We start from the raw sequence: 27,661 nt of genomic DNA on the forward strand, positions 1-27,661 counted from the left end.
ATGCTTACTGCACGGGGAAGAGGGCATGCATATCATGCTTACCATGCTTACTGTATGGGGAAGAGGGCATGATTGCACACTTTGGGAGAAAGGTAGAGAATTGGGACGCAGGGTCTGCCTTTGTCAGTGGCGGTTTGTGCCATTCAAGATTAGGGAGGACACATGTTTTTATGAGCTTGGCCTTATGGGGTTAAATGCCAAAGACACGTTTTGATTGGATGCAGTCAGTTGATCCATTTACTTAACTTCTGTTGCAGCATATTGCAGGGCTCCCCAACTGTATATTGCAGGGCTCCCAACTGTATATTGCAGGGCTCCCCAACTGTATATTTCAGGGCTCCCAACTGTATATTGCAGGGCTCCCCAACTGTATATTGCAGGGCTCCCCAACTGTATATTGCAGGGCTCCCCAACTGTATATTGCAGGGCTCCCCAACTGTATATTGCAGGGCTCCCCAACTGTATATTGCAGGGCTCCCCAACTGTATATTGCAGGGCTCCCCAACTGTATATTGCAGGGCTCCCAACTTGCGGCGTTGTTGGACATAAGACTGTAAAAACACCAGAAAATCAGCTCCAAGTGATTTTAATTTAAGAAATCTGTTCCCATGCACGATAGAGAGACACGTGATTGTATTGAAATATAAGCAAGGTTTGGAACGATTTGTGTTTTAGTCAAACATATCTGTTTGGGCTCCTTGCGGTCAATTTGCAGTCTACAAATGATTTGTAATGATGTTCCGGCTCCCCGACTATCCGCTCAAGAAAAAATTGTCCCGCTGCTGAATCTTAGTTTATGATCCCTGGGATATTGGATGACTGTAATTCATATTCCATTCACCCAGTTCAACGTAACTTCAATAGGTTTAGGTTACTACATGATACTCTAATGTTCTCTATACCCATCATGAGGTTGCTACAACATAGCCTATGAATGAAAGTTTACAACGTCGGTGCACACAGGTCGAGAGACAAATTGTAGTAATCAAGGTGACAGACAGTGACACATTCAATACCTCATTGCACACTCTTTCCTGCATCTGAGGGCGTAAGAGCGGGTTTTGGGGTAGCTGATTAATTGGGGGGGAGACCTTATCCCCTTCTGCATGTCCACCAACTGACCCTAACCCCTGACCCTTAACCCATGACCCTACCTTTAACCTCTCCTCTCTATCTCCCCCTATAGGAGCTGAGAGAGCGTGTTTTAAGGGGTAAATACCGTATCCCTTTCTACATGTCCACCGACTGTGAAAACCTCCTCAAGCGTTTCCTGGTGCTCAACCCAGCCAAGCGCGGTACACTTGAGGTGAGGGAGGAAGGCCAAAATGTAAATATGTCTTACGCTTATTACTTTACATTTTTCCTCCTTTACGTCCACCCCTCTCACACAGACTCCTTCCTCCTTTACGTCCACCCCTCTCACACAGACTCCTTCCTCCTTTACATCCACCCCTCTCACACAGACTCCTTCCTCCTTTACGTCCACCCTTCTCACACAGACTCCTTCCTCCTTTACGTCCACCCCTCTCACACAGACTCCTTCCTCCTTTACGTCCACCCCTCTCACACAGACTCCTTCCTCCTTTACGTCCACCCCTCTCACACAGACTCCTTCCTCCTTTACGTCACTCCTGCCTGGATTCTACCTGTGTGGAGATGCAGGGTTTGAAAACTGCACCTGAATGTGGTCACACACACGCATGCAAACATGCGCACACACACACACATGCGCGCACACACAAACACACACACATGCGCACACACACACACACACACACACACACACACACTCACACACACACACCTCTTCCAACTGCTAAAGTAGATTTCCCTCTGCTAGATGCACATGCACTTATGCGCGCACATACGCACATACACACAGAACCCACACACACACACACACACACACACACAGGCACATACACAGAAACACACAGCATTCTTTGTGTGTGCTTTTGTGTACATTGATCTAATCAAATCACATTTTTATTTGTTACATGTTTGGTAAACAACAGGTATAGACTAACAGTGAAATGCTTACTGACGGGCCCTTCCCAACAATGTAGAGGAATAAATACACAATGAATAACGATAGCTTGTCTATATGCATGTTGTACCAGTACCGAGTCCATGTGCAGGGGTACGAGGTGATTTGAGGTAGATATGTGCATATAGGTAGGGACAAAGTTACTAGGCAACAGGATAGATAATAAACAGTAGCAGCAGCGTACTGTATGTGGTGAGTCAAAAGAGTTGGTGCAAAAAGGGGTCAATGCAGATAGTTAAATAGTTAACCAATAGCTACCTGGACTAAATATTTATCAGTCTTATGGCTTGGTAGAAGCTGTTCAGGTTCCTGTTGGTTCTATCAGGAACAGCACACTGCTTGCTGTGCTGTAGCAGAGAGAGTAGTCTATGAGTTGACTGGAGTGGCTGGAGTATTTGACCATTTTTAGGGCCTTCCTCTGACACCACCTGGTATAGAGGTCCAGGAAGGCAGGGAGCTCGGCCCCAGTGATGTACTGGGCCGTACACACTATCCTCTGTAGCGCCTTGTGGTTGGATGCCGAGCAGTTGCCATACCAAGCGTTGATGCAGTCAGTGAAGATGCTCCCAATGGTGCAGCTGTAGAAGGTTTTGAATATCTGAGGGCCCATGCCAAATCTATTCAGCCTCCTGAGGGGGAAGAGACGTAGTCGTGCCTTCTTTACATCTGTTTTGGTGTGTGGTGTGTAGACCATGTTAATTCCTTAGTGATGTGGACACCGAGGAACTTGAAGCTCTCGACCCACTCCACCCCAGCCCTGCGGATGGGGGAGTGCTCTGCCCTCAGTTTCCTGTAGTCCACCATCAGCTCCTTTGTGTTGCTCATGTTGAGGGAGATCAGTGACTAGTCCATTTAGCACCACATCACCCAAAACAGAGAGAAAAAGAGAAGTGTTTGTGTCCCAAATGGCGCCCTGTTCCTTTTCTAGTATCTGTGGTACACAAAGACTAATGAGAAACACCACGGCTAAGCACAGCTAAAGCCAGTGTGTGTCTTTCTCCCCTAAGCACTTCACCCAACTGGCAAGGTGTTTGGATACCAAGGGCTACAGTGGCTAAGCATCATGGGAACACGAACACACATGCTCCTACACTTATCCAACCACCTCGTACCCTCCACTTATCCAACCACCTCGTACCCTCCACTTATCCAACCACCTCGTACCCTCCACTTATCCAACCACCTCGTACCCTCCACTTATCCAACCACCTCGTACCCTCCACTTATCCAACCACCTCGTACCCTCCACTTATCCAACCACCTCGTACCCTCCACTTATCCAACCACCTCGTACCCTCCACTTATCCAACCACCTCGTACCCTCCACTTATCCAACCACATCGTACCCTCCACTTATCCAACCACCTCGTACCCTCCACTTATCCCACCACATCGTACCCTCCACTTATCCAACCACCTCGTACCCTTTCCAGTCCATCTCTGCACCGTCACTGCCCTCCAGGTTTGGGCTCAATGCCATTTCAAGTCAGTCGACTTACAGTGCCTTCAAAAAGTATTCAGATCCCTTACATTTCGTTACTACAGCCTTAAAATGGATTTCCCTCATCAATCTACACACTATACCCCTTAATGACAAAGCGAATAAAACAGGTTTTTAGAAATTCTTGCAGATGTATTAAAAATAAAAAACGGAACTTATTTACATAACAATTCAGACTCTTTGCTATGAGACTTGAAATTGAGGTCAGGTGTATCCTGTTAACATTGATCATCCTTGAGATGTTTCTACAACTTGATTGGAGTCCACCTGTGGTAAATTCAATTGATTGGACATGATTTGGAAAGGCACACACCTGTCTATGTAAGGTCCCACAGTTGACAGTGCATGTCAGAGAAAAAAACAATCCATGAGGTCGAAGGAATTGTCCGTAGAGCTCATAGACAGGATTGGGCACAGACCTGGGGAAGGGTACCAAAAATAATTCTGCAGCATTGAAGGTCCCCAAGAACACAGTGGCCTCCATCATTCTTAAGTGGAAGAAGTTTGGAACCACCAAGACTCTTCCTAGAGCTGGCTGCCTGGCCAAACTGAGCAATCAGGGGAGGGCCTGTTCAGGGAGGTGACCAAGAACCCGATGGTCACTCTGACAGAGCTCCAGAGTTCCTCTGTGGAGATGGGAGAACCTTTAAGAAGAACAACCATATCTGCAGCACTCCACCAATCAGCCTTTATGGTAGAATGGCCTGACGGAAGCCACTCCTCAGTAAAAGGCACATGACAGCCCGCTTGGAGTTTGCCGAAAGGCACCGCAAGATTCTCTGGTCTGATGAAACCAAGATTGAACTCTTTGGCCTGAATGCCAAGCATCACCTCTGGAAGAAACCTGGCACCATCCCTACGGTGAAGCATGGTGGTGGCAGCATCATGCTGTGGGGATCTTTTTCATTGGCAGGGACTGGGAGACTAGTAAGGATCGAGGGAAAGATGGACGGAGCAAAGTACAGAGAGACCCTTGATGAAAACCTGCTCCACAGCGCTCAGGACCTCAGACTGGGGTGAAGGTTCACCTTCCAATGGGACAAAGACCCTAAGCACACAGCCAAGACAATGCAGGAATGGCTTTGGGGCAAGTCTCTGAATGTCCTTGAGTGGCCTAGCCAGAGCCCGGACTTGAACCCGATCGAAGATCTCTGGAGAGACCTGAAAATAGCTGTGCAGCGATGCTCCCGATCCAACCCGACAGAGCTTGAGAGGAACTGCAGAGAGGAATGGGAGAAACTCCACAAATACAGATGTGCCAAGCTTGTAGCATCATACCCAAGAAGACTCTGGGCTGTAGTCGCTGCCAAAGGTGCTTCAACAAAGTCCTGAGTAAAGTGTCTAAATGTGATATTTCTGTTTAGTTTTTTTATACATTTGCAAAATGTTCTAAAAACCTGTTGTTGCCTCGTCATTATGGGGTATTGTGTGTAGATTGATGAGGAAAAAAAAGATTGAATCCATTAACGTAACAAAATGTGGAAAAAGTCAAGGGGTCTTAATACTGTATAGCCTAGGTTGACATATATTATATAAATCTATAGCCTTCGTTGACATATATTATATGAATATATAGCCTAGATTGACATATATTATATAAATATGTAGCCTAGATTGACATATATTATATAAATATGTAGCCTTCGTTGACATATTGCTTATATGGTTCCTATCCAATCCTTTAATCCTATACAGATTCGAACTTCATAGGCGCTGGGGCATTGGGTTAATTTGTCATTTTTGCATCTCTGTTATCAAATTGGGCCTGTAGAGTGGAAATTATAACGTGTGTTTGTCCTTCTCCCTCCTAGCAAATCATGAAGGACCGGTGGATAAATGCGGGCTGTGAGGAGGATGAGATGAAGCCCTTCGTGGAACCAGAAACGGACATCACGGACCAGAAGAGAATAGGTACACTGACTCAAGCACTCCTCTGTGTACCAGCCACTCCTATTTCTCTCCCTAACCCTTCAATGATCTGAACGGTTTGGATAGGTGTAAATAAACAGTGTAGTGGTGGAGCTTCCACCTTATTGGTTTGCAAACATCAACAGGAAGAGTTAAGGAGCGAATCAGGGACCATCTTTACATATGTACAGTGTATCCATACTTATGAATATAGATAATGACTTTATTTAAATCAGGAATGGGCAGCCTCCTCATGGAGAGTTGCTGAATATACAGGCTTTTGTCCCAGCCCTGCTCTAACACAACTGATTCTACTAGTCAAGGTCCTGAGGAGACGCTGATTAGTAGAATGTGGTGTATTAAAGGTGGGCTGGAGCAAAAGCCTGCACGTCCACTAGCTCTTCAGGAGGAAGGTTGATTAATGCTAAAATAATTAAAAAAAAACTGAAAATCAGAACTGAGACATACTAGATGGAATAGTTACACTTTGACCCAGAAGGTACATGAATCAAAGCAAATCAAATGTTATTGGTCACGTACACATAGTTAGCGGATGTTATTACGAGTGTAGCGAAATTCTTGTAAATGAAGATATACTTCACTTAGAACAGATGTGGTTCCATAGGTAGTATTCTCAATGCGTAACTATCAGATGACGAACTGCCTACTGCAGCTGTATCATCAGTTTCTAGGAACTCTTATTTGTTGGTTGGTTGCAGGAGGAAGTAGATAGGTTGGCACATGTATTAGGGGGAGCCCCCCTGTGTTGCGGGCTAGCCTGGCATGCTGTGGCAGAGCTGGGTTGTTTTCAGACACCCACGGCCTAGGGTGTCTACACTCAGACACGAACACAGTCATTAAAAAGCACACTTGACCACGCATTGACACAAGCACACTCCGTAACACACAGTCATTAAAATGTACGTGTGCATGCACACACACACACACACACTCACAGATCCAGGAGTCGATACAGTCTGGCAGGCCTTGTTGTTTCCACTCGCACCCCGCTCCCCCTCACCCCATACCTGTTGATGCCAGCATTGATCTGCAACTACCATGCCCTCACTCAGCACTGATGATAGAGAGAATGAGTTGTTGTTTCACCAGCCATCAGTGCTCTCTCTCTGTGTGTGTCTCTGATGTATGCAGGAGTATGTTGTTGCTGTACATCCAATTTCCCCGTGTGGGATTAATTAAGTTCATTAAATTCAATTCAAACACATTGCCCTCACGGCCTAGTATTTTGGTTCCAAATAGGAAATGGGGATATATGTTCACACAGTCCCAGCCAATGGTGGTTGTTTTTTTCTTGCATGTTTTTCTTTTAAATTATTGGTTATAAACCACAAGGGAGAGACAGGAAAGTTGAAAGAGGGTTTGTGTCAAAAGGGTATTGGCTGGATTCGAAGGCAGCATCCCTAACCGCTAGACCACCCCAGGCTGCAGCCTATTGGGTGTCTAATGCTAACAGCTGTCCTATCCCACTCCTGTTCTCCTGCAGACATCATGGTGGGGATGGGCTACACTCGGGAGGAGGTGACTGAGTCTCTAACTAGGATGAAGTACGATGAGATCACCGCCACCTACCTGCTACTGGGCAGGAAGTCCACAGAGGTAAGGACAGACCTGGCCATAGATTACCATGTTCGAAAGTGCTGGCTCTAGCATGTATTAGTTCTTGTTCTTGGTTTCTGTCTGACATTGGTTTCTGTCTGGCAAGTGCAATTAAATGCAAAATACTGTACCTGAAGTGATTGCCTGTTTGGGTGATGCCGTCACTTTTTTTGCACTTTCAAAATGTGTCTTTTTCTTTTAAGGTCTACTTTTTTTAAAATAAAATAAATATATATATGTTATTAACCCATCCTCTTCTGAGGACACAAATATATGTATCTGTTTTTACAGATTTTTTTCTGCATATACATACATTTTACACATCACACTTTACATCACATAACAATAATACATTACCGAACATGAGCTCTTAATCCCACCCCTCAACCACCCTCAGCCCATCCTTCCTATTCCTACCACCCTCCTTTGGTTTCCATGTGCAGTATATTTTTTTTATTGTGCTGTGATGTTTTACTTTAATTTTGAACCTTTCTAATCGTATATTATCCACAGATTGTGAGCTAAAGATGATAAACCTTTCCTACGAGTATTATTACATTATAGATTGATTGACTATGGCTTTCCAAATCGCCAAACACTGCTATTTGTGAGGAGACATCCTTGTTTTTCTCCTCTTAACAGCTCAATACTTTTTGAGTAGTAACCATTATTTACTATTTTACACCTGGGATTGCTGTACATAACTTTAACCCATTGTATAAGAGATTCACCAAAATTAAAGTAGTCCAGGCATTTATGTATAAATTCTAGTCATACTTTATTATTTATTTGGGGCAGCAGCGTAGCCTAGTGGTTAGAGCGTTGGACTAGTAACCGAAAGGTTGCAAGATCAAATCCCCAAGCTGACAAGGTACAAATCTGTCGTTCAAGGCAGTTAACCCACTGTTCCTAGGCCTTCATTGAAAATAAGAACTTGTTCTTAACTGACTTGCCTAGTTAAATAAAGGTAAATATCAAACATCTTTTCAAAATCTGCTATGAAGACAAGGTATCTTATGTTTCATTATATCGTCCATATCATCCATGTAAAAAGTCTGTCTGATCAGGATTAACAATATCTGGTAAAACCTTTTTATTCTATTTTTTATTTTATTATTTTTATTCATTTCACCAGGATTTTCTGAAGGCCTCTTACACATTTCACCAGGATCTTCTGGAGGCCTCTTACACTTGGTGAAATGTGTAAGAGGCCTACAGTTTTTTAAACGGACTGGATCATTATATTTACCACCTGGGTCCTGTTTCAGTAGTAATGAAATCAGACCCTCTTGAGTACCTGAAAGTCTACCATTTTTATAGGAGTAGTTTAAACATGCTAAAATGTTATCTTTGAGTACAAAAGGTCTGATATACCTCTACTGGTATATCATCAAGTCCTGGTGTTTTTACACACTGAAAGGATTTAATTTTCTCGAAGTTCCTCCTATGTAAGTTGGCCTTCACACAGGTCTTTCAGTACATTTGTTAATTTTACATTATTATTATTATTATTATTATTATTATTATTAGGGAAGAAATCCGTACAGTTAACCTCATTCAGTGGAGATGGAGACTGAAAATAAAACATATGCTTAAAATATAATTTAGTGAATGATGGATGAATCCATTTGTAACTAGTTTCTGTAAATTATATTTGGTAGCATTCCTATGTTGAAGATTCAAGAAAAATGTAGTGCATTTTTCAACATTCTCCATCCAACACAAAATGGGTGTTTCTCAATATGCATACTACCGCATTTTGAGCACGCAAACTGGAGCACACAATGGTCGGAGTATGGAACACGTACTCTGTACACATTTCGAAGCATGCATCAATGCAAGCTTCAACTAAATTCCCAGGATTGTTGATGTAATATGACACAACCATGTAAAACATGATGAAAAATCTCTTAAACGATGGCGGACGGTTTTTGTGCTGAAGCAAGAGGAAATAAACTCTGACTTCGGAATGAACTGTTGCCCATTCACATCTCATATGTTGCCTGACTAGAATATTTCATCTTGATATAGTAATAAATACATACTATGTTAATTTTGGCATATCTACCTGCCTATAATACCCACTGTAGTGTGCGTAGAGCGCAGGCTAACTGACAAAGAATTGGTAGCTAGCTAGCTAGCCATAAAGAGTTCGTAGCTAACCTTTGGCCTATCTACATTGCATTACAACATTAGTTTTAGGTCGTTTTGTACATGTAAAAGTAGCTTGCTTCTCATATGTACATTTTTATGCATTCTCCACACTCTCGTCCACACAAGAACGTCCTCGGAGAATAAAGGCGCATGAGAGTTTGATGCGCAGTTGTATGCATATTGAGAAACACACACTGAGTGACTTTTTGTCACAAAATGGCACAGATCTGTGCATAAAATACTCATTCTAATCTGCAGTGTGATTTAATTGTAAACATTTCTTCTCTTTCCTAGTTGGAGGCCAGTGACTCCAGCTCTAGCAGTAACCTGTCTCTGGCCAAGGCGCGGCCCGCCAGCGAGCACAACAACAATGGCCAGTCTCCGGCCCACCTCAAGGCCCAGCGGTCCATCTCCGGCACCCAGAAACAGAGACGCTACAGCGACCAGGGTGAGGGGGGGAGGAGATGGATAGGGGGATGTAAGTGGGACAGGATGAAGGAGGGAGAGCGAGGAAGAATGCATGAAAGGGGGAGATAAGAGACACAGGAGAAGGAGGGGAGGAGGAGGACACTGAGAGGAGAAGGAGGAGGGGAGACATTGAGAGGAGACATTGAGAGGAGAAGGAGGAGCGGAGGCATTGAGAGGAGGAGGAGAAGGAGGAGGGGAGGCATTGAAAGGAGGAGGGGAGACATTGAGAGGAGAAGGAGGAGGGGAGACATTGAGAGGAGGAGGAGAAGGAGGAGGGGAGGCATTGAGAGGAGAAGGAGGAGGGGAGGCATTGAGAGTAGAAGGAGGAGGGGAGGCATTGAGAGGAGAAGGAGGAGGGGAGGCATTGAGAGGAGAAGGAGGAGGGGAGGCATTGAGAGGAGGAGGGGAGGCATTGAGAGGAGGAGGAGGAGGGGAGGCATTGAGAGGAGAAGGAGGAGGGGAGGCATTGAGAGGAGAAGGAGGAGGGGAGGCATTGAGAGGAGAAGGAGGAGGGGAGGCATTGAGAGGAGAAGGAGGAGGGGAGGCATTGAGAGGAGAAGGAGGAGGGGAGACATTGAGAGGAGAAGGAGGAGGGGAGGCATTGAGAGGAGGAGGAGGAGGAGGGGAGGCATTGAGAGGAGGAGGAGGAGGGGAGACATTGAGAGGAGGAGGAGGAGGAGTAAGGGGGTCATGAAGGAGGGAAAGGGGGATAAGTGTTAATATAGGAAGAGCGATGTGAACATCCAATGCACCACAGTTCCCATTGTAACTCCACACTCATCCATGTGTGTTTCTCCCTCCCTCCATCCAGCCGGTCCGTCCATCCCCTCGGTGGGCTACCCCAAGAGGAGCCAGACCACCTCGGATGACAACGGCGACCACAAAGAGGATGGGGGTGCCCAGCCACGGAAGTCTGTTTCATCAGGCGGACGTGGTGGCAGCGGTGCCCCTGCCAGTCCCCTATTGGGTAACGCCAACAACCCCAACAAGGCCGACATCCCCGACCACAAGAAGGGCTCCACCACACCCAGCGTGAGTACACTGAGAGTACACAGAATATGTATACACACGCATACGCACACCAACCACTCACACACATACACAAACTCAGTCACTCACAGGGTTTTTTTGGGCTTGATGTCTGTGTCTAAAATCTGTCTTGACTTCTACTTACTAAAACTATACACTGTGTACTAATCATACTAATACAGTGCCTTGGGAAAGTATTCAGACCCCTTGACTGTTTCCACATTTTGCTAAGTTACAGCCTTATTGGATTAAATAAATATAAAAAAATATGCAATCTACATACAATACCATATAATGACAAAGCAAAAACAGGTTTTTAGACATTTTTGCAAATTTATTAAAAAATAAATAAAAAAAATACCCTATTTACATAAGTATTCAGACCCTTTGTTATGAGACTCGAAATTGAGCTACAATTAAATTGAGTTGACAGTGCATGTCAGAGCAATAATCTAGCCATGAGGTCGAGGAAATTGTCCGTATAGCTCCGAGACAGGATTGTGTCGAGTCACAGATCTGGGGAAGGGTGCAAAAAAATGTCTGCAGCATTAAAGGTCCCCAAGAACACAGTATCTTCTCTTGCATTTCTTTCTTCGGTTTATTTATTTATTTTTCTTTCTGTCTCTGTCTGACACTATACGTCTCACCTTCCGTCCTCACCCTCTCTCTCTCGCAATTAAATTGAAGAAACTATTGACACGCCAAAGCACAATGTTGACAACGAGCTTGTTGTAAAAAAATAAACAGCAACACGGTTGCAGTTATGAATTCCCCTCTTTTTCATCACCCGCTCTCTCTTTCATCACCCTCTCTCTTTCACTCTCTCTTTCACTCTCTCTTTCACGCTCTCTCTCTTTCACGCTCTCTCTCTTTCACGCTCTCTCTCTTTCACGCTCTCGCTCTTTTACTCTCTTGCATCACCCGCTCTCTTTCACTCTCTCCCTCCTTTCATCATCCTCTCTCCCTCCTTTCATCATCCTCTCTCCCTCCTTTCATCATCCTCTCTCCCTCCTTTCATCATCCTCTCTCCCTCCTTTCATCACTCTCTCCTTTCATCACCCTCTCTCCCTCCTTTCATCACCCTCTCTCCCTCCTTTCATCACCCTCTCTCCCTCCTTTCATCACCCTCTCCCTCCTTTCATCATCCTCTCCCTCCTTTCATCACCCTCTCTCCCTCCTTTCATCATCCTCTCCCTCCTTTCATCATCCTCTCTCTCTCTTACTCTCTCCCTCCTTTCATCACCATCTCCGTCCTTTCATCATCCTCTCCCACCTTTCATCACCCTCTCTCCCTCCTTTCATCACCCTCTCTCCCTCCTTTCATCGCCCTCTCTCCCTCCTTTCATCACCCTCTCTCCCTCCTTTCATCACCCTCTCCCTCCTTTCATCACCCTCTCCCCCCTTTCATCACCCTCTCTCCCCCCTTTCATCACCCTCTCTCCCCCCTTTCATCACCCTCTCTCCCTCCTTTCATCACCCTCTCTCCCCCCTTTCATCACCCTCTCTCCCTCCTTTCATCACCCTCTCTCCCTCCTTTCATCACCCTCTCTCTCTCCTTTCATCACCCTCTCTCCCTCCTTTCATCACCCTCTCTCCCTCCTTTCATCACCCTCTCTCCCTCCTTTCATCACCCTCTCTCCCTCCTTTCATCACCCTCTCTCCCTCCTTTCATCACCCTCTCTCCCTCCTTTCATCACCCTCTCTCCCTCCTTTCATCACCCTCTCTCCCTCCTTTCATCACCCTCTCTCCCTCCTTTCATCACCCTCTCTCTCTCTCCCCCTCCAGACTAACTCCACATCAGGGGGCATGAGAAGGAGGAACACGTATGTGTGTAGCGAGAGGAACGCCTCGGACCGCAACTCTGTCATCCAGAACGGAAAAGAAAACAGGTGAGGCTCTGTCTGTCCCGTTGTCCCTCCTGGTCTTCTAAACACACACACACACACACACACACACACACACACACACACACACACACACACACTCTCTCTTAAAAATGCACCCCCCCCATCTTTTCACACTTTCACAGAAACACTGTAGCCTGCAGCAGCTACGTACACCACCCTGTACAAAATTCAGGCCTTGAAAATGATGTTCTAGTTAAGGTTGTTGTTTTACTAGAGGAAGGCCCCGTTCATCATCATTATACACACAGTGTTTTCTCTGTGAAATAGCCATGGTCAAAAAAAACATTGGTTTGGAATCACAGAGATGCTACATTGGGACCTATTAATGTCCAGCTCAATAGAAACTACACTGTATATTTACCTTGAATCATTTGCCTATTTGAAAGGACTCTATCATAATTGGAACAGAGTAGTTGTCAGATTTAAAAAAAAAAAAAAAAAAAAAAAAAACATGTGAACGGCACAACCTAACTCTGTTCGAAAATACAAGAGATAAAATGTATAAATAAAATGGTAATTATCACATGCGCCGAATACAACAAGTGTAGACTTTACTGTGAAATGCTTACGAGCCCTTTCCCAACAATGTGGAGTTCAAAAGTAAGACAAATTAGCTGAAACATTTGAATGGAAATACTAACACAATGAAATAACAATAACGAGGCTAAATACAAGGGGTACCGGTACCGAGTCAATGTGCAGGGGTTCAAGGCAGTTGAGGTAATTGATATTTGTACATGTAGGTAGGTGTAAAAGTGACTAGGTAATCAGGGTAGATAATAAACAGAGTAGCAGCAGGGTATATGAAGAGTGTTAAAGTGTGTGTGTGTGGCGTCAATAGTGTGTGTGTGTGTGTGTGTGTGTGTGTGTGTGTGTGAGCATACAGTATGTAGTGCGTGTGTGTTGCAGTGTCAGTGTAGTATGTGGGTGAGTGTGCATAGAGTCAGTACAAATAGTCAGCGTAGCCATTTGGTTAACTGTTCAGCTGTCTTATGGCTTGGGGGTCGAAGCTGTTCAGGAGCCTTTTGGTTCCAGACTTGGCGCTCCTTTACCGCTTGTCATGCAGTAGCAGAGAGAACAGTCTATGACTGTTCTGGAGTCAATTTTTAGTGATGTGCACACTGAGGAACTTGAAGCTCTCGACCTGCTCCACTACAGCCCCGTTGATGTGAATGGCGGCGTGCTTTGCCCCCCCGTTTCCTGTAGTCCATAATTAGCTTGCTTGTCTTGCTGACATTGAGGGAGAGGTTGTTGTCCTGGTACTACACTGCCAGGTCTCTGACCTCCTCCCTATAGGCTGTCTCATCGTCGTCAGTGATCAGGCCTAGCACCGTTGTGTCGTCTGCAAACTTAATGACGGTGTTGGAGTCGTGCTTGGCCAAGTAGTCGGGGGTGAACAGGGAATATAGGAGGGGACTAAGCACGCACCCTTGAGGGGCCCCCGTGTTGAGGGTCAGCGTGGCGGATGCGTTGTTGCCTACCCTCACCAGCTGGGGGCGGTCTGTCAGAAAGTCCAGGATTCAGCAGAGGGAGGTGTTCAGTTTCAGCTTAGTGATGAGCTTGGAGGGCACTATATTGATGCACGCTGAGCTTGATGGTCTGCTTGAAACATGTAGGTATTACAGGGTCAGAAAGAGGTTACAAATGGCAGTGAAGACACTTTACAGCTGAGTACGCATCCTGGTAATCCATCTGGCCCTGCGGCCTTGTGAATGTTAACCTGTTTAAAGGTCTTACTCACATCGGCTATGGAGAGCTTGGTCACACAGTCGTCCAGAAAAGCAGGTGCGCTCAAGCATGGTTCGGTGTTGCTAGCCTCGAAGCGAGCATTTGAAGGCATTTAGCTCGTCTGGTAGGCTCGCGTCGCTGGCAAGCTCGCGGCTGGTTTTCCCTTTGTAATCCGTGATAGTTTGCAAGCCCTGCCACATCCGACGAGCGTCAGAGCAGATGTAGTAGGATTCGATCTTAGTCCTGTATTGACGCTTTCCATGTTTGATTTCTTATAAGCGTCCGGATTAGTGTCCCGCTCCTTGAAAGTGGCAGCTCTAGCCTTTAGCTCAGTGCGGATGTTGCCTGTAATCCATGGCTTCTGGTTGAGATATGTACGTACGGTCACTGTGGGGATGTCGTCGTTGTCAATGCACTTATTAATGAAGCCGGTGACTGATGTGGTAAACTCCTCAATGCCATCAGAGGAATCCCGGAACATATTCTAGTCTGTACTAGCGAAACAGTCCTGTAGCTTAGCATCCGCTTCATCGGACCACTTCTGTATTGAGAGCATCACTGGTACTTCCTGTTTGAGTTTTTGCTTATAGACCGGAATCAGGAGGGTAGAGTTGTGGTCAAATTTTCCAAATGGAGGGCGAGGGAGAGATTTGTAAGCGTCTCTGTGTGTGGAGTAAAGGTGATCTAGAGTTTTTTTCGACCTCTAGATGCACAGGTGACATAGTGGTAGAAATTAGTTCAAACAAATTTACGTTTTCCTGCATTAAAATCACTGGCCACTAGGAGCGCCACCTCTGGGTGAGCATTTTCTTGTTTGCTTATGGCCCTATAAAGCTCGTTGATTGCGGTCTTAGTGCCAGCATCGGTTTGTGGTGGTAAGTAGACAGCTATGAAAAATATAGATGAAAACTCTGTTGGTAAATATTTTGAACAAAAAGTTGAACGCAACATGCAACAATTTTAAAGATTTTACTGAGTTACAGTTCATGTCAGGAAATCAGTCAATTGAATTAAATTCATTAGGCCCTTATCTATGTATTTCACATTGCTGGGAATACAGATATGCCTCTGTTGGTCACAGATACCTTTAAAAAAAAGATACTGACTGGTTTCTGATCCACGCCCCTATCTGGTGTGACCACCATTTGCCTCATGCAGCGCGACACATCTCTTACGCATATATTTCATCAGGCTGTTGATTGTGGGCTGTGAAATGTTGTCCCACTCCACTTCAATGGCTGTGCGAAGTTGCTGGATATTGGCGAGATTTGGCACACGCTGTTGTACACGTCGATCCTGAGCATCCCAAACATGCTCAATGGGTGACATGTCTGGTGAGTATGCAGGCCATGGAAGAACTGGGATTTCAGCTTCCAGGAATTGTGTACCGATCCTTGCAACATGGGGCAGTGCATTAGCATGCTGAAACATGAGATGATGGAGGCGGATGAATGGCACAACAATGGGCCTTAGGATCTAGTCATGGTATCTCTGAGCATTGAAATTACCATCAATAAAATGCATTTGTGTTCGTTGTCCATAGTTTATGCCTGCCCATACCATAACCCCACCGCCACCATGGGGCACTCTGTTCACAACGTTGACATCAGCAAACCGCTCGCCCACACAACGCCATACACATGATCTGTGGTTGTGAGGCTGGTTGGACGTACTGACAAATTCTCAAAAATTATGTTGGATGCGGCTTATGGTAGAGAAATGAACATTCAATTATCTGGCAACAGCTCTGGTGTACATTCCTGCACTCAGCATGCCAATTGCACGCTCCATCAAAACTGTGGCATTGTGTTGTGACAAAACATTTTAGGGGCCTTTTGTCACCAGCACAAGGTGCAGCTGTGTAATAATCATCATGCTGTTTAATCAGCTTATTGATATGCCACACCTGTCAGGTGGATGGATTATCATGACAAAGGAGAAATGCTCACAAACAGGGATGTAAACAAATTTGTTCACAGAATTTGAGAGAAATTAGCTTTTTCTGTGTATGGAACATTTTGGAGATATTTTATTTCAGCTCATGAAACATGGAACCAACACTTTTTACATGTTGCATTTATATTTTTGTTCAGTATAGTATGGTCTACAGCTTATTATGAGGTATTCAAACTCCGGCTAGCAGAACCTCAAAGTCCTTTATATTAGAGATTGCACATCAGCTGTTGTTAACAAAGAGACACACACCACTTTCCCTCTGAGTTTACCCGACGTTGCCGTTCTGTCCTGCCTATGTATAAAAACCCCCCCAGCTAGATTGATATTATCCATGTCCTTATTCAGCCACGACTCTGAGAAAAATAGGATATTACAGTTCTTCAGATCACGTTGATAGGATAGTCTCGAATGAAGCTTGTCGAGTTTACTCTCCAGTGATTGTTTGCCAATAGAACGGAGAGTAGAGGCGGGTTACTTGTTGAAGTGTTCTGATAACAAATCTAAGAAATTTGTTGAGATTAAAATAGACTATGCCAAGAGAATCTTAAGGACGAAAAGTGCTTGGAATGTTGGTGTTCAGTATGTGTTTGAATTTATACACATGGTTACAAGAGGGTTTAAAACGTTCTGTGACCTCGGAGTTGTTCATTAGGCACCAAACATAAGAAAATGTAGTTGAACAGGGAGGTAGTTACACTTGTACACTAAGAAGCGCTCATTTTGTTTTACAAGGTGACTTGTGTTACTATGGCAATTCGATTTGAGTGCTCAGATTTGTCACCAAGATTGCTTTTTGAATGATTCATTCACGACATTCACAAAGGAAATTAGTGCAATGCAACCATGCGATACACTGATCCAGTTCCCCTCAATTATAAATAAAACCAATATGTATCGAGGACTGAGGGGGGACACAGCAGATTGATAGACACTCATATGCAGTCCACAATCCACACCCTTTGACCATCCAGTGCAACCCAGTACAGAGACAGTCACCACTGCCAAGAAGGTTCCCTTCAACTTCTGCTTGTCTAACTATCTATACCACACTGCTGCTACAGTACATTCATTCAAGAGAGCCTGGACAGAAAGCATTGCTTCCTCTTCTGTCCTCTTTCTTTATCTTATAACGTTTGACTCTTTTTATGCCCTCAATGCTTTATTAAAACCCACTTTTTTTGCTCTGGCCCTGTGGCCTTTTTCGCCACACTTCACCTCCTGTCCTCCGGGGGGCAGCATGAGTGAAATGTTGGCGGCCTGTGCCACTAGCCCCTCTGCCTACGCCAAGGCCCTCACCGTCTCCTCAGCCTCGGTCCGTCTGCGCCACCAGAAGGCCGCGTCCCTGTCGGCTTCGGGCCACACCTGCCGCCAAACGCTGCCACCTACCGATGGCGACTTCTTCAGGCCTAAGTAAGGGGCTTCCCACCCTGCCTCCCAGGGGTTCGACCAGGGGGCCTCCTCTTCCCAGGGGCCACGTTGTGTCTGTCTGCTCGTCTCTCTAACCTCGATTTTCCATCCCCGTCTCTGTCCCCACTTTTTCTCTCTAACGCCCTCTGACCAATCGGAACATTTCCTTCCCCAACACTCATCCCGTGTATCTGCCCTCTTCTCATTCCGTTAGCTCCACCCCCAAAGCATCTCCACCAATGGCTGTTACCTCTGGTAAAGGTTTGTGTCTTAATAACACAGAGAAGGATTGTGTCCTCTCTCTTCCCACTAACTTACCCCAGTGTCTTTGGTCCAAAGTAGTGCTAGCCAAATCTCACCTGACAAACAAAATCCCTAATGTAGCAAAGATGAGTAGCCGCATTAAGGTAATTGGAATGTCCTAAAAACTCTGTTTAGGTTCCCTTTAACTCTTTAGTCAACTAAACAATCAAAACAAGTGTTTCATCATGATGTGGTTGATAAAGTCGTAGCTAACCAAAACCATCCGAGTTTACATCCGCTGCTCTTTCAGGTAAGAGATATGAATTGATATTGTTTCAGTACTCGTTCACAGGACAGGGTGATGGTGTCCCCTCTTGAATGTGAATAACCTGGAACCTTGTCTGCTTTAGCCAACTCTTTGGCTTGTGCAGAAAACAGGCTGTGACCCAGGCTAAAATGTGTGGTCTTGACTCTTAATTTCCCTTTCCTCCACCCACGTTTCCTCCCCAGTACGTCGACGACGTCTGGCCAGCGGAACCCCGGTGGCTCCTCCACCCACAGCATCAGCAGCAGCGCCACGCCCCCCGACCGGCTGCGTTTCCCCCGCGGCACGGCCAGCCGCAGCACCTTCCACGGCGGCCAGCTGCGGGAGCGTCGCACGGCCACCTACAACGGCCCGCCGGCCTCACCCACGCTGTCGCATGACGCCACGCCCCTCTCGCAGTCCCGCAGCCGAGGCACCACCAACCTCTTCACCAAGCTCACCTCCAAGCTCACGCGCAGGTAAGCCAAAGCCGCACACGGTATTCCCGAAACAATCGGAACCACGGTATGCAGTTTTCAGCACTGGGGATTGAGATCTGTAGTTTGGCCTGTATAATATGAATTTATCCATCCCCTATTTCACTCGTCATTCTTTAATAAGGAACAATAGTAATGGTGTTAACTCTGCCATGCTTCATTCATCAAAGGCTTTTTTTGTAGGGTTTTTGGATACACAGAACATTTGGTCTGTGGTAAACACAGGCTTAGGAGATCTTGTACGTTTTGTTCTATGAGATAATCTTCATCAGCTAACGTAATTTTTGGTGAATTTTGAAGCATTTATGTCATTTTTTTTATTTATTTTCTTTAACCTTTATTTAATTTTTTTACCTTTATTTAACTAGGCAAGTCAGTTAAGAACAAATTCTTATTTTCAATGACGGCCTAGTAACAGTGCCTTGTTCAGGGGCAGAACGACCGATTTTTACCTTGTCAGCTCTGGGATTCGATCTTGCAACCTTTCGGTTACTAGTCCAACGCTCTAACCACTAGGCTACCTGCCGCCCCAACTAGGCAAGTCAGTTAAGTGTAAATTCTTATTTACAATGACGGCCTAACCCGGACGACACTGGGCCAATTGTGCGCCGCCCTATGGGACTCTCAATCACGGCCGGTTGTGGTACAGCCTAGAAATCGAACCAGGGTCTGTAGTGAAGCCTCTAGCACTGAGATGCAGTGCCTTAGACTGCTGCGCCACTCGGGAGCCCTATAAAATGCACGTAATGTCTTCTTAATTCATAAAGGTCATGTTAACTGACTGATATTATCTCATAGAACAAAATGTAGAAGATCTCCTAAGCTTTTTTAAGACTACAAGCTCGCAAGCTCTATTTATGTGGATATAATATCCTCCTTCACATCATTATCGTAATAATTAGACATGATCAAATGTGATAAATTGTCTATATCGCCCAGTCATAATTTAAAGGTATATTTCTCTCACCTCAGAAACCCCTTTACATTACCGTACAGTCTGAGTTCAGTGCAGTCACACCATTCCCTCAAAGGTCTACCCTTGGATTCAGTGGAACTAACTGGACACTGCTTTAACTCTAAATGTCAATATGTTTGATATCTCTCACTTCTCTTTGAAGTCCTGCACATTTGTTTATACATTTTCACCCACCTCCTTGGACAAAACCTAACAATGCTGCTTTTAATTTCTACCAGAATTAGAATTAATAAAGGCAGCATCTGTTTTTTGGGGCGGGGCGGGGATATAATTCTGTCAGATATAGTCATAGATTGAAATTCTTTTGATAAGTAAGAATAGTCTTCTATCTCAGAATCAATATTAACTCCTGGTTGTTCTACATTTTAGCCAGAATTATATTTAGATTATGTCACAATGCTCTGTCATATGCAAAATGGCTTCATTACTTTTTGGGGCTTTTTATTCATTAGACTGATAAAGACCCTCAAGTTTAATCTGAAAAGTAATTTAACATTCAAGTATTCTTTAATGCATTCGTTTTAATGTTATTTTTTTTTCTCACAACTTTATCCTTTCCATAGCTGCTGTTCAGGTTTTTCTTGGACCAGATTTGACCACCTTAGCTCTATAATAATACTATTTTCTAGGGAAGCTGCTATTACCCATTATACAAGCTGTCTGCAATCTGCCAGTAACAGATGCTAGCAGCCAAGCTCAGACAAGAGATGTCTCAGCAACTGATCTTTATTATGCTGCTCCCCCCCCCAAAAAATTGAAATGTCAAACGATTTTCTAATTTGATTCTTTAAAAATATAAAGAATTCTTAGTACAACTTTTGACTTGGTACATTTCTTTCTATATATTTTTTTTTTATAGAAACAAGTCATTCAGGTTTACCAAAAGGTAGGACAACCCCACCAATTGGCTTGGTGTGCAATTAATCAGAAATACTTAACTAATTGGTAAACTGTGTAATGAACTTTTTAACCCTGTGTGGACAAACAGCTTTATTAAAATGCCTGAAACTGACTGACCTCTTGGCTCCATGAGCCCTAATCACAGTACAATTGAGCATGTATGTCTAAGACCTTTTATGTATTGTTATCGGTCTTTTGAGTTTAACTCGTCTACAGACTACTAATCACCCATGCATGGCTCTCTACTGAGCTGGTCTGTGCACAATCACTAATGGGAATGCTTGACAAATGTTTATTTATTGTTGAAGGTAAGTCTTGTGTTGGTTTTACATGTGCATATGTCTGCGCAACTACTGTACCATACAATGCCTTCACGACTGTACATCAAATGCATTCAAGTTGGTGGTAGCCATTTTCTAATTTGGCAGCAGCTAGCATGATGGTATTCAGGCAGGAACCCTCACTTTTGGTGACAAGGCTTTTATTATTTTTATGAAGATGTTACCACACTTTATGAATCAATTAGTTTAGGGGTACCCCAAGGGGTCAGTTGTAAGCCCTATGGAAATACATTTTTACAAAAAAAATGTATTTTAACATTTGTAATCCTACTGAAAACAACATTCTTTAGTAGAAGCATTTTATGGGCTGGCCTGTACTTTTTTACCTTTCATCTCGGACGCAAGGGACACACTGTATTTTTTATTTCAGAAAGCTCTTCATTTTTGTTATTGGACAAGGTAACAAACTTCTTGGTTGTGTAATTTAGGGTACCCTACTGGGCTCTAAATGTGGCTGCCGTTGGAGATGATGATTGAGAGATGTTTCGTTGCAGGACGAAGTTCAGGTACCAAATCCCCCAGACTGTAGAGAATTCCTCCCCATCGTCCTCTCTCTCTTCTCGCATTGGTGTCCCTGAAAGCTATCCTTGCCAAGTTATGGAACTTGTCCTTCAATTTTTCCTTGATTAGCTAGCTAGAGGCCCATCCCTTATCCACCTGGCTAAGCAACTTATCCATCAATTTCTCCTTGACTTGCTAGATGATAGCCCAGCCCCTATCCTAGCCCAGCCCCAATCCTAGAACTGATAGATGATAGCCCAGCCCCTATCCTAGAACTGGTAGATGATAGCCCAGACCCAATCCTAGAACTGGTAGATGATAGCCCAGCCCCTATCCTAGAACTGGTAGATGATAGCCCAGCCCCTATCCTAGAACTGGTAGATTATAGCCCAGCCCCTATCCTAGAACTGGTAGATGATAGGCCAGCCCCTATCCTAGAACTGGTAGATGATAGCCCAGCCCCTATCCTAGAACTGGTAGATTATAGCCCAGCCCCTATCCTAGAACTGGTAGATGATAGGCCAGCCCCTATCCTAGAACTGGTAGATGATAGCCCAGACCCAATCCTAGAACTGGTAGATGATAGCCCAAACCCAATCCTAGAACTGGTAGATGATAGCCCAGCCCCTATCCTAGAACTGGTAGATGATAGGCCAGCCCCTATCCTAGAACTGGTAGATGATAGGCCAGCCCCTATCCTAGAACTGGTAGATGATAGGCCAGCCCCAATCCTAGAACTGGTAGATGATAGCCCAGCCCCAATCCTAGAACTGGTAGATGATAGCCCAGCCCCAATCCTAGAACTGGTAGATGATAGCCCAGCCCCTATCCTAGAACTGGTAGATGATAGCCCAGCCCCTATCCTAGAACTGGTAGATGATAGGCCAGCCCCTATCCTAGAACTGGTAGATGATAGCCCAGCCCCAATCCTAGAACTGGTAGATGATAGCCCAGCCCCTATCCTAGAACTGGTAGATGATAGCCCAGCCCCTATCCTACAACTGGTAGATGATATCCCAGCCCCAATCCTAGAACTGATAGATGATAGCCCAGCCCCTATCCTAGAACTGGTAGATGATAGCCCAGCCCCTATCCTAGAACTGGTAGATGATAGCCCAGCCCCTATCCTAGAACTGGTAGATGATAGCCCAGCCCCTATCCTAGAACTGGTAGATGATAGAACGTGTGACTTGCTTTGCATTTGTCCACTCACTCTTATATTATACTGAATCACAGATACAGATGGAACGGACAGATGCTGATATACTGGGCTATAGGGAAATAGTCAGTTCCAGACAGACACACAGAGTAGTAACTCTTAGAATCAGTTCCAATGGGCCTTTTGAAGCTCTGCAGTTCACTGCAGTCTAGATCTATTAACAACCATTTCTAGTGTCCTGCCTCTCTTCAGGGGGTCTCCACCAGTTCTAGTGTCCTGCCTCTCTTCAGGGGGACTCCACCAGTTCTAGTGTCCTGCCTCTCTTCAGGGGGACTCCAGTCCATCCAGCCCATATGGAGCACATGTGGGATGTGTGAAATGTAGTCCTCAGCCTGAAATGTACCCACGTACCTGAGCAAATAGCTAGCTTTTCACGTGGCGCCGACTGGTAAGACTCTTCAGGAGAGTGGTGACGTGTGCTAGCAAGGCAGGGGTCACGAGTTCGCGCCGTTGGGCCAAATCGTGAGGAAGTGGTACTCACTAAGCAAGCAGCGTGACGTCATCTTTACACAGAGATAGAGCTCCTTCTGTCTAAGCATCAAACAAACCCTCCTCTCTCCCTCACTCTCTCTTTCTCCTTGTCTTTTCTCACACAGCTAACTAGGTCCAGCACTCCATCTGCATGACTCCAACTGAATCCTCTTAGACGTTTGTTTCTTCGGGGTGTGTGTGTGTGTGTGTGTGTGTGTGTGTGTGTGTGTGTGTGTGTGGTGTGTGGTGTGTGTGTGTGTGTGTGTGTCTCTGTCTGTACGAGAGTGCGTGTGTGTCTCTGCCTGTGTACGAGAGTGTGTGTGTGTCTCTGTCTGTGTACAAGGGTTTGGTGTGTGTCTCTGTCTGTGTACGAGGGTTTGGTGTGTGTGTGGGTTTACGTCGATCTGCACTTGATTGTGTGAATATTCCTTGAAGTCGTTTCTATGTATCTTTAATATGTCTTGCATCTTTTGCATCTGAATACACACACTGCTGCCTGCAAGCCTCGACCAAACTCCTCTATAAAAGGACCGAGAATGTAGATGGTAATAGAGCTGCATGCCAACAGGAAGTTCAACACCGACCCACAGCATCTGACGGGGTGTTTTTGTTTCATCACACCTTACAGAACTTCTCTGCTGTTAGTCTTATAGTTCTACTGGTGGTGTGACATGTCCGGCTACCAGACCTGTCAATAGGAATGGTCCTGGTGTAGACAGAGGTTAACACTGCCAACACAGAATATTTTCTGGTCTGTTTTCATCTCTCTCGCTCTCCTTTCTTAATATCTCAAATTAAAAAGCTTTTTTTCCCCACCTGCTATATCAGTACTTTTGATCCGCTCCCTTTTTTCCTCACCTGCTATATCAGTACTTTTGATCCGCTCCCTTTTTAACTGGAATGTAAGATCTGATTTCCTTTCCCTTCTCTCTTTCTATCTGTTCTATCATGCCCCCCCCCCCCCCCCACTCCCATATCCAAGAGGCCCGGCAGAGTTTGAGAGAAACGGGAGGTTGGAGAGCTCAAGGTGAGATGAGATACCTAAAGTCCTCTGTGTTTACTTCCATCTCACCCACAACCCCATGTATTTTTTATAAAATGTTTTTATTTAACCTTTATTTATCTGTACAGTCAACCCAGCCCTCTGCTTAGACATGCTGGGTCTCCACTCCAGGCGAGCCTAGGGATTTGGGGCCTATCTGGATCAGATAGATTACTCTTATCTCTTCAGCTACACACGGTGCTGAAGGTGTACACTTTTATCTGTGTAGACATACAGTCATACAGGCTTCCATAGGACCTTTATTACTCAAAGTACACTTTCTCACCTGCAGTGTGGATAGGAGTCCAGCAGAGGACAACTCTGACTCTCCCTACATTTTTCACTCCTTTTTTTCTCGCTGACATCTTGTGATGAAACTCGCGGTAATGGCAACAGATTAGAATTTTAGTCCATGGCATTACCTTGTCCATTTTGAACTGTTCTGGTTGAAGATAATGCTCTTCCCAATGTGTTGTAATTGTTTTGAGTAGTTGCGAATGTAAATATCGTCTGCCTTGCCTGCATGCAGAACTGAAGTCTGCATTGTCTTGTGCCTGTTGCTAGATGTAATGTGAAATTATATTGTTTTGTGTGCTTGCTGCATGACTGCCTGTTAAAAGAACACAAGAGCGCCCCTGCATGGAGGTGGGGTGTAAATGCATGAATGATGTTAAAATGACTTGAGAATCTGTCAGCACTGACTCCTTGTTGTCTCTGATGTTGTACCCTGTAAGATCTTCACAGGCAGACATGTCTGAACAGGGTGACCCAGTACACACATTTGATCTTGTTACATATTCAGTCACAGTGATGCGTTCATGTAAAACTCACTTCTGCCGAGACACACTCCTCTAACTACACATACCCACACTCACCCTCCGTCCCCCACCCACACTCACCCTCCATCTCCCATTACCACATCTCTAACTAACTCTCCTCTCTCCTCCTCTCCCCTGTCCTCCGTGCTCCCCTCCTCTCCTCTCCTCTCTATCTCCTCCTCTTCCCTTCTCCTCTCCTCTTCCCCCCGGCAGTCGCAACATGTCAGGTGATCAGAAGGAGGACCAGCAGCATCCTCAGCCCCCTCACGGCCAACACCCCAAGGACACCAAGCCGCGCTCCCTCCGCTTCACCTGGAGCATGAAGACTACATCGTCCATGGAGCCCCACGACATGATGCGCGAGATCCGCAAGGTGCTGGATGCCAACAACTGCGACTACGAGCAGCGCGAGCGTTTCCTGCTGCTGTGCGTGCACGGAGACGGCCACGCTGAGAGCCTGGTCCAGTGGGAGATGGAGGTGTGCAAGCTACCGCGCCTCTCGCTCAACGGCGTGCGCTTCAAGCGGATCTCGGGCACGTCCATCGCCTTCAAGAACATAGCGTCCAAAATTGCCAACGAACTCAAATTGTAGGTCCTAGAGATATGAGGGGGGAAAAGTGTTTACCACGCAGGTAAAATATTGCAGTTCAAAATTGACTAAAGCAACGTAATGTGGGGAAAGAAAGCATTTTGAAATGGACTTGAGTCAAGTCGAATCTGAACGAGCTGTACAGTCGTTATTAAAAAAACTTAAGTAGCAGATCTACGGATTTCCTCCAAGACACTTACAAAGTATGTATTGAAAACGATGTATAGCTTTAGGCAATAATTTCCTGTGTCTTTGGAGCATTATCCTTATTATTAATATTATTATTATTGATGATGTAACAGGTGGTCTTGAGCTGTCGGGAACGTTGGTCTGACATTGACATGTTGTTTGGGTCTTGTTTTATTGATGAATGCACTGTTGCATTGTCTCCTTTGTGGCTCTGGAAAATACCTCTCAAATGGGAGTTTAAACTCATACAAGCGAGGGAGAGAAGTGGAGGAGGAACACAAAAACTGACCCCCTCCCGCTGTTACAAGTACCCAGAATTCCTCTTGCTAGGAGAATATGGCTGCCAGATATGACTGGTTGGATAGCCTTGATAATATGGCTGCCAGATATGACTGGTTGGAATAGATAGGCTTGCTAATAGGGCTGCCAGATATGACTGGTTGGATAGCCTAGCTAATTGCACAAGTGACTATTATTGTTAGCACTGTCAAACTGATTTTGACAGTCAATTGCGCTCTCTCCCATTTACTTAACCAACCTCTACACACAGACTTTCATTCTATGATTTGAAGCCGTTGATCATCAGTGTTCATTTGTGTGGTTACAGTATAAATGCAATGTATGGACTCAGCTGGTCAAGCCCCTGCTGTATGGGGTCACCCACCCCAGAGAGCAGGGTCTGGAGGAGGCCGGCGCCGCGACAACGCACTTTGGCAGACCCCTGCTTCAAAACAGGGGAATGTTGCCAAGTATCATGAGACTTTGATTCATTCGCTACAAAAAAAAGTATTCGCAGAGAAATAGGGAAGATTTTCCTTCCTGGCGTATATGAATATTTAGGGGGTTTTCCTTTGATGTTCCATTTTTTTTTTATTTTTTACGGTTCTCTTCTCAGATGTTACTGAAATGCCCCCCGCTATCTGGTCCCGCCCACCCGGGCCCACGGGCCGAGTCAGATGCGGTCGGCCATTCCTGGGACACAAAAGTTCAAAGTTCAACCATGGCTGTTTTCAGGCCTCCAGTATTCACTCCCATCCTCATATAAACATTGGCACTATTTAAATTTTTTTCTGAAATGTAAATAATGTACCTCAGTTTGGCAACAGCTGTATAATGATATACTTCCCCTTTTCCGTTATGTTTTTGTCTGGGTTATGAGACGGGAGCTGTGGAATTAACGTTAACTCATTCGTCCCTGGGTAAGGTTAACCAGTGTCTCCATTAAAACACCTTAAAAATGACCAGCCTCTGTCTGCCTGAGTTTATTTTCAACTTCAACTGTTGTGGATTCTATTCTTGCGTGAGACACCTAACGTGAATGCGTGTTGACTTTACAAGTCACTTTCTAAATATAACCTTCTGAAGTATTCTCTCTTGCAAAATAGATGTTATGCCAATAAAACTAACCTTTTTATATATACAGTATATCCATATTTGTCTCTATTGGAGAAAGTACCTTCATTGTTACATTACTCACTAGACATCATTGACACGGAAAAGGCATTAAAGCTACATGGGACTCGAAACAGAATGCCTACTGTTTTCAGTGATCTGGATAATCATGTCTCAATCTACTGTACTGTAGATCTATACTTCTAGCCTTCCCTGTAGCTCAGTTGGTAGAGCATGGTGTTTGCAACGCCAGGGTTGTGGGTTCGATTCCCACGGGGGGCCAGCACAGAAAAAAAATAAAAATAAATAAATAAATAATGTATGAAATTGTATGAAATGTATGCATTCACTACTGTAAGTCGCTCTGGATAAGAGCGTCTGCTAAATGACTAAAATGTAAAATGTATACTGCACAAAAATATATAAACGCAGCATCTAACAATTGAAACTGTTTTA

The 27,661-nt window shown here is 44.9% G+C and overlaps 1 protein-coding gene across 11 annotated transcripts in view; it reads left to right on the forward strand.

The window, feature by feature from the left end:
- Window positions 1–27,054, forward strand: part of LOC106571124 (MAP/microtubule affinity-regulating kinase 3) — a 107,472-nt gene extending 80,418 nt beyond the window's left edge. For 4 of the 11 annotated variants that reach the window (XM_082961647.1, XM_014143818.3, XM_082961649.1 and 1 more), the window contains 10 exons: window positions 1,187–1,327; window positions 5,360–5,459; window positions 6,961–7,073; window positions 9,522–9,675; window positions 10,507–10,727; window positions 12,511–12,614; window positions 18,477–18,749; window positions 20,603–20,629; window positions 24,158–24,202; window positions 25,249–27,054. In XM_082961647.1, the coding sequence (XP_082817773.1) occupies window positions 1,187–1,327; window positions 5,360–5,459; window positions 6,961–7,073; window positions 9,522–9,675; window positions 10,507–10,727; window positions 12,511–12,614; window positions 18,477–18,749; window positions 20,603–20,629; window positions 24,158–24,202; window positions 25,249–25,627 (1,557 nt within the window). In that variant the 3' untranslated portion in view covers window positions 25,628–27,054. The remainder of the gene's footprint in view (window positions 1–1,186; window positions 1,328–5,359; window positions 5,460–6,960; window positions 7,074–9,521; window positions 9,676–10,506; window positions 10,728–12,510; window positions 12,615–18,476; window positions 18,750–20,602; window positions 20,630–24,157; window positions 24,203–25,248) is intronic. The other 7 variants (XM_014143819.3, XM_082961646.1, XM_082961645.1 and 4 more) reach the window with 7 other exon arrangements.
- Window positions 27,055–27,661: the final 607 nt, after the last annotated feature.

Source organism: Salmo salar, chromosome 15 (assembly GCF_965601325.2).
Source record: "Salmo salar chromosome 15, fSalSal1, whole genome shotgun sequence".
Lineage (NCBI taxonomy): Eukaryota > Metazoa > Chordata > Actinopteri > Salmoniformes > Salmonidae > Salmo > Salmo salar.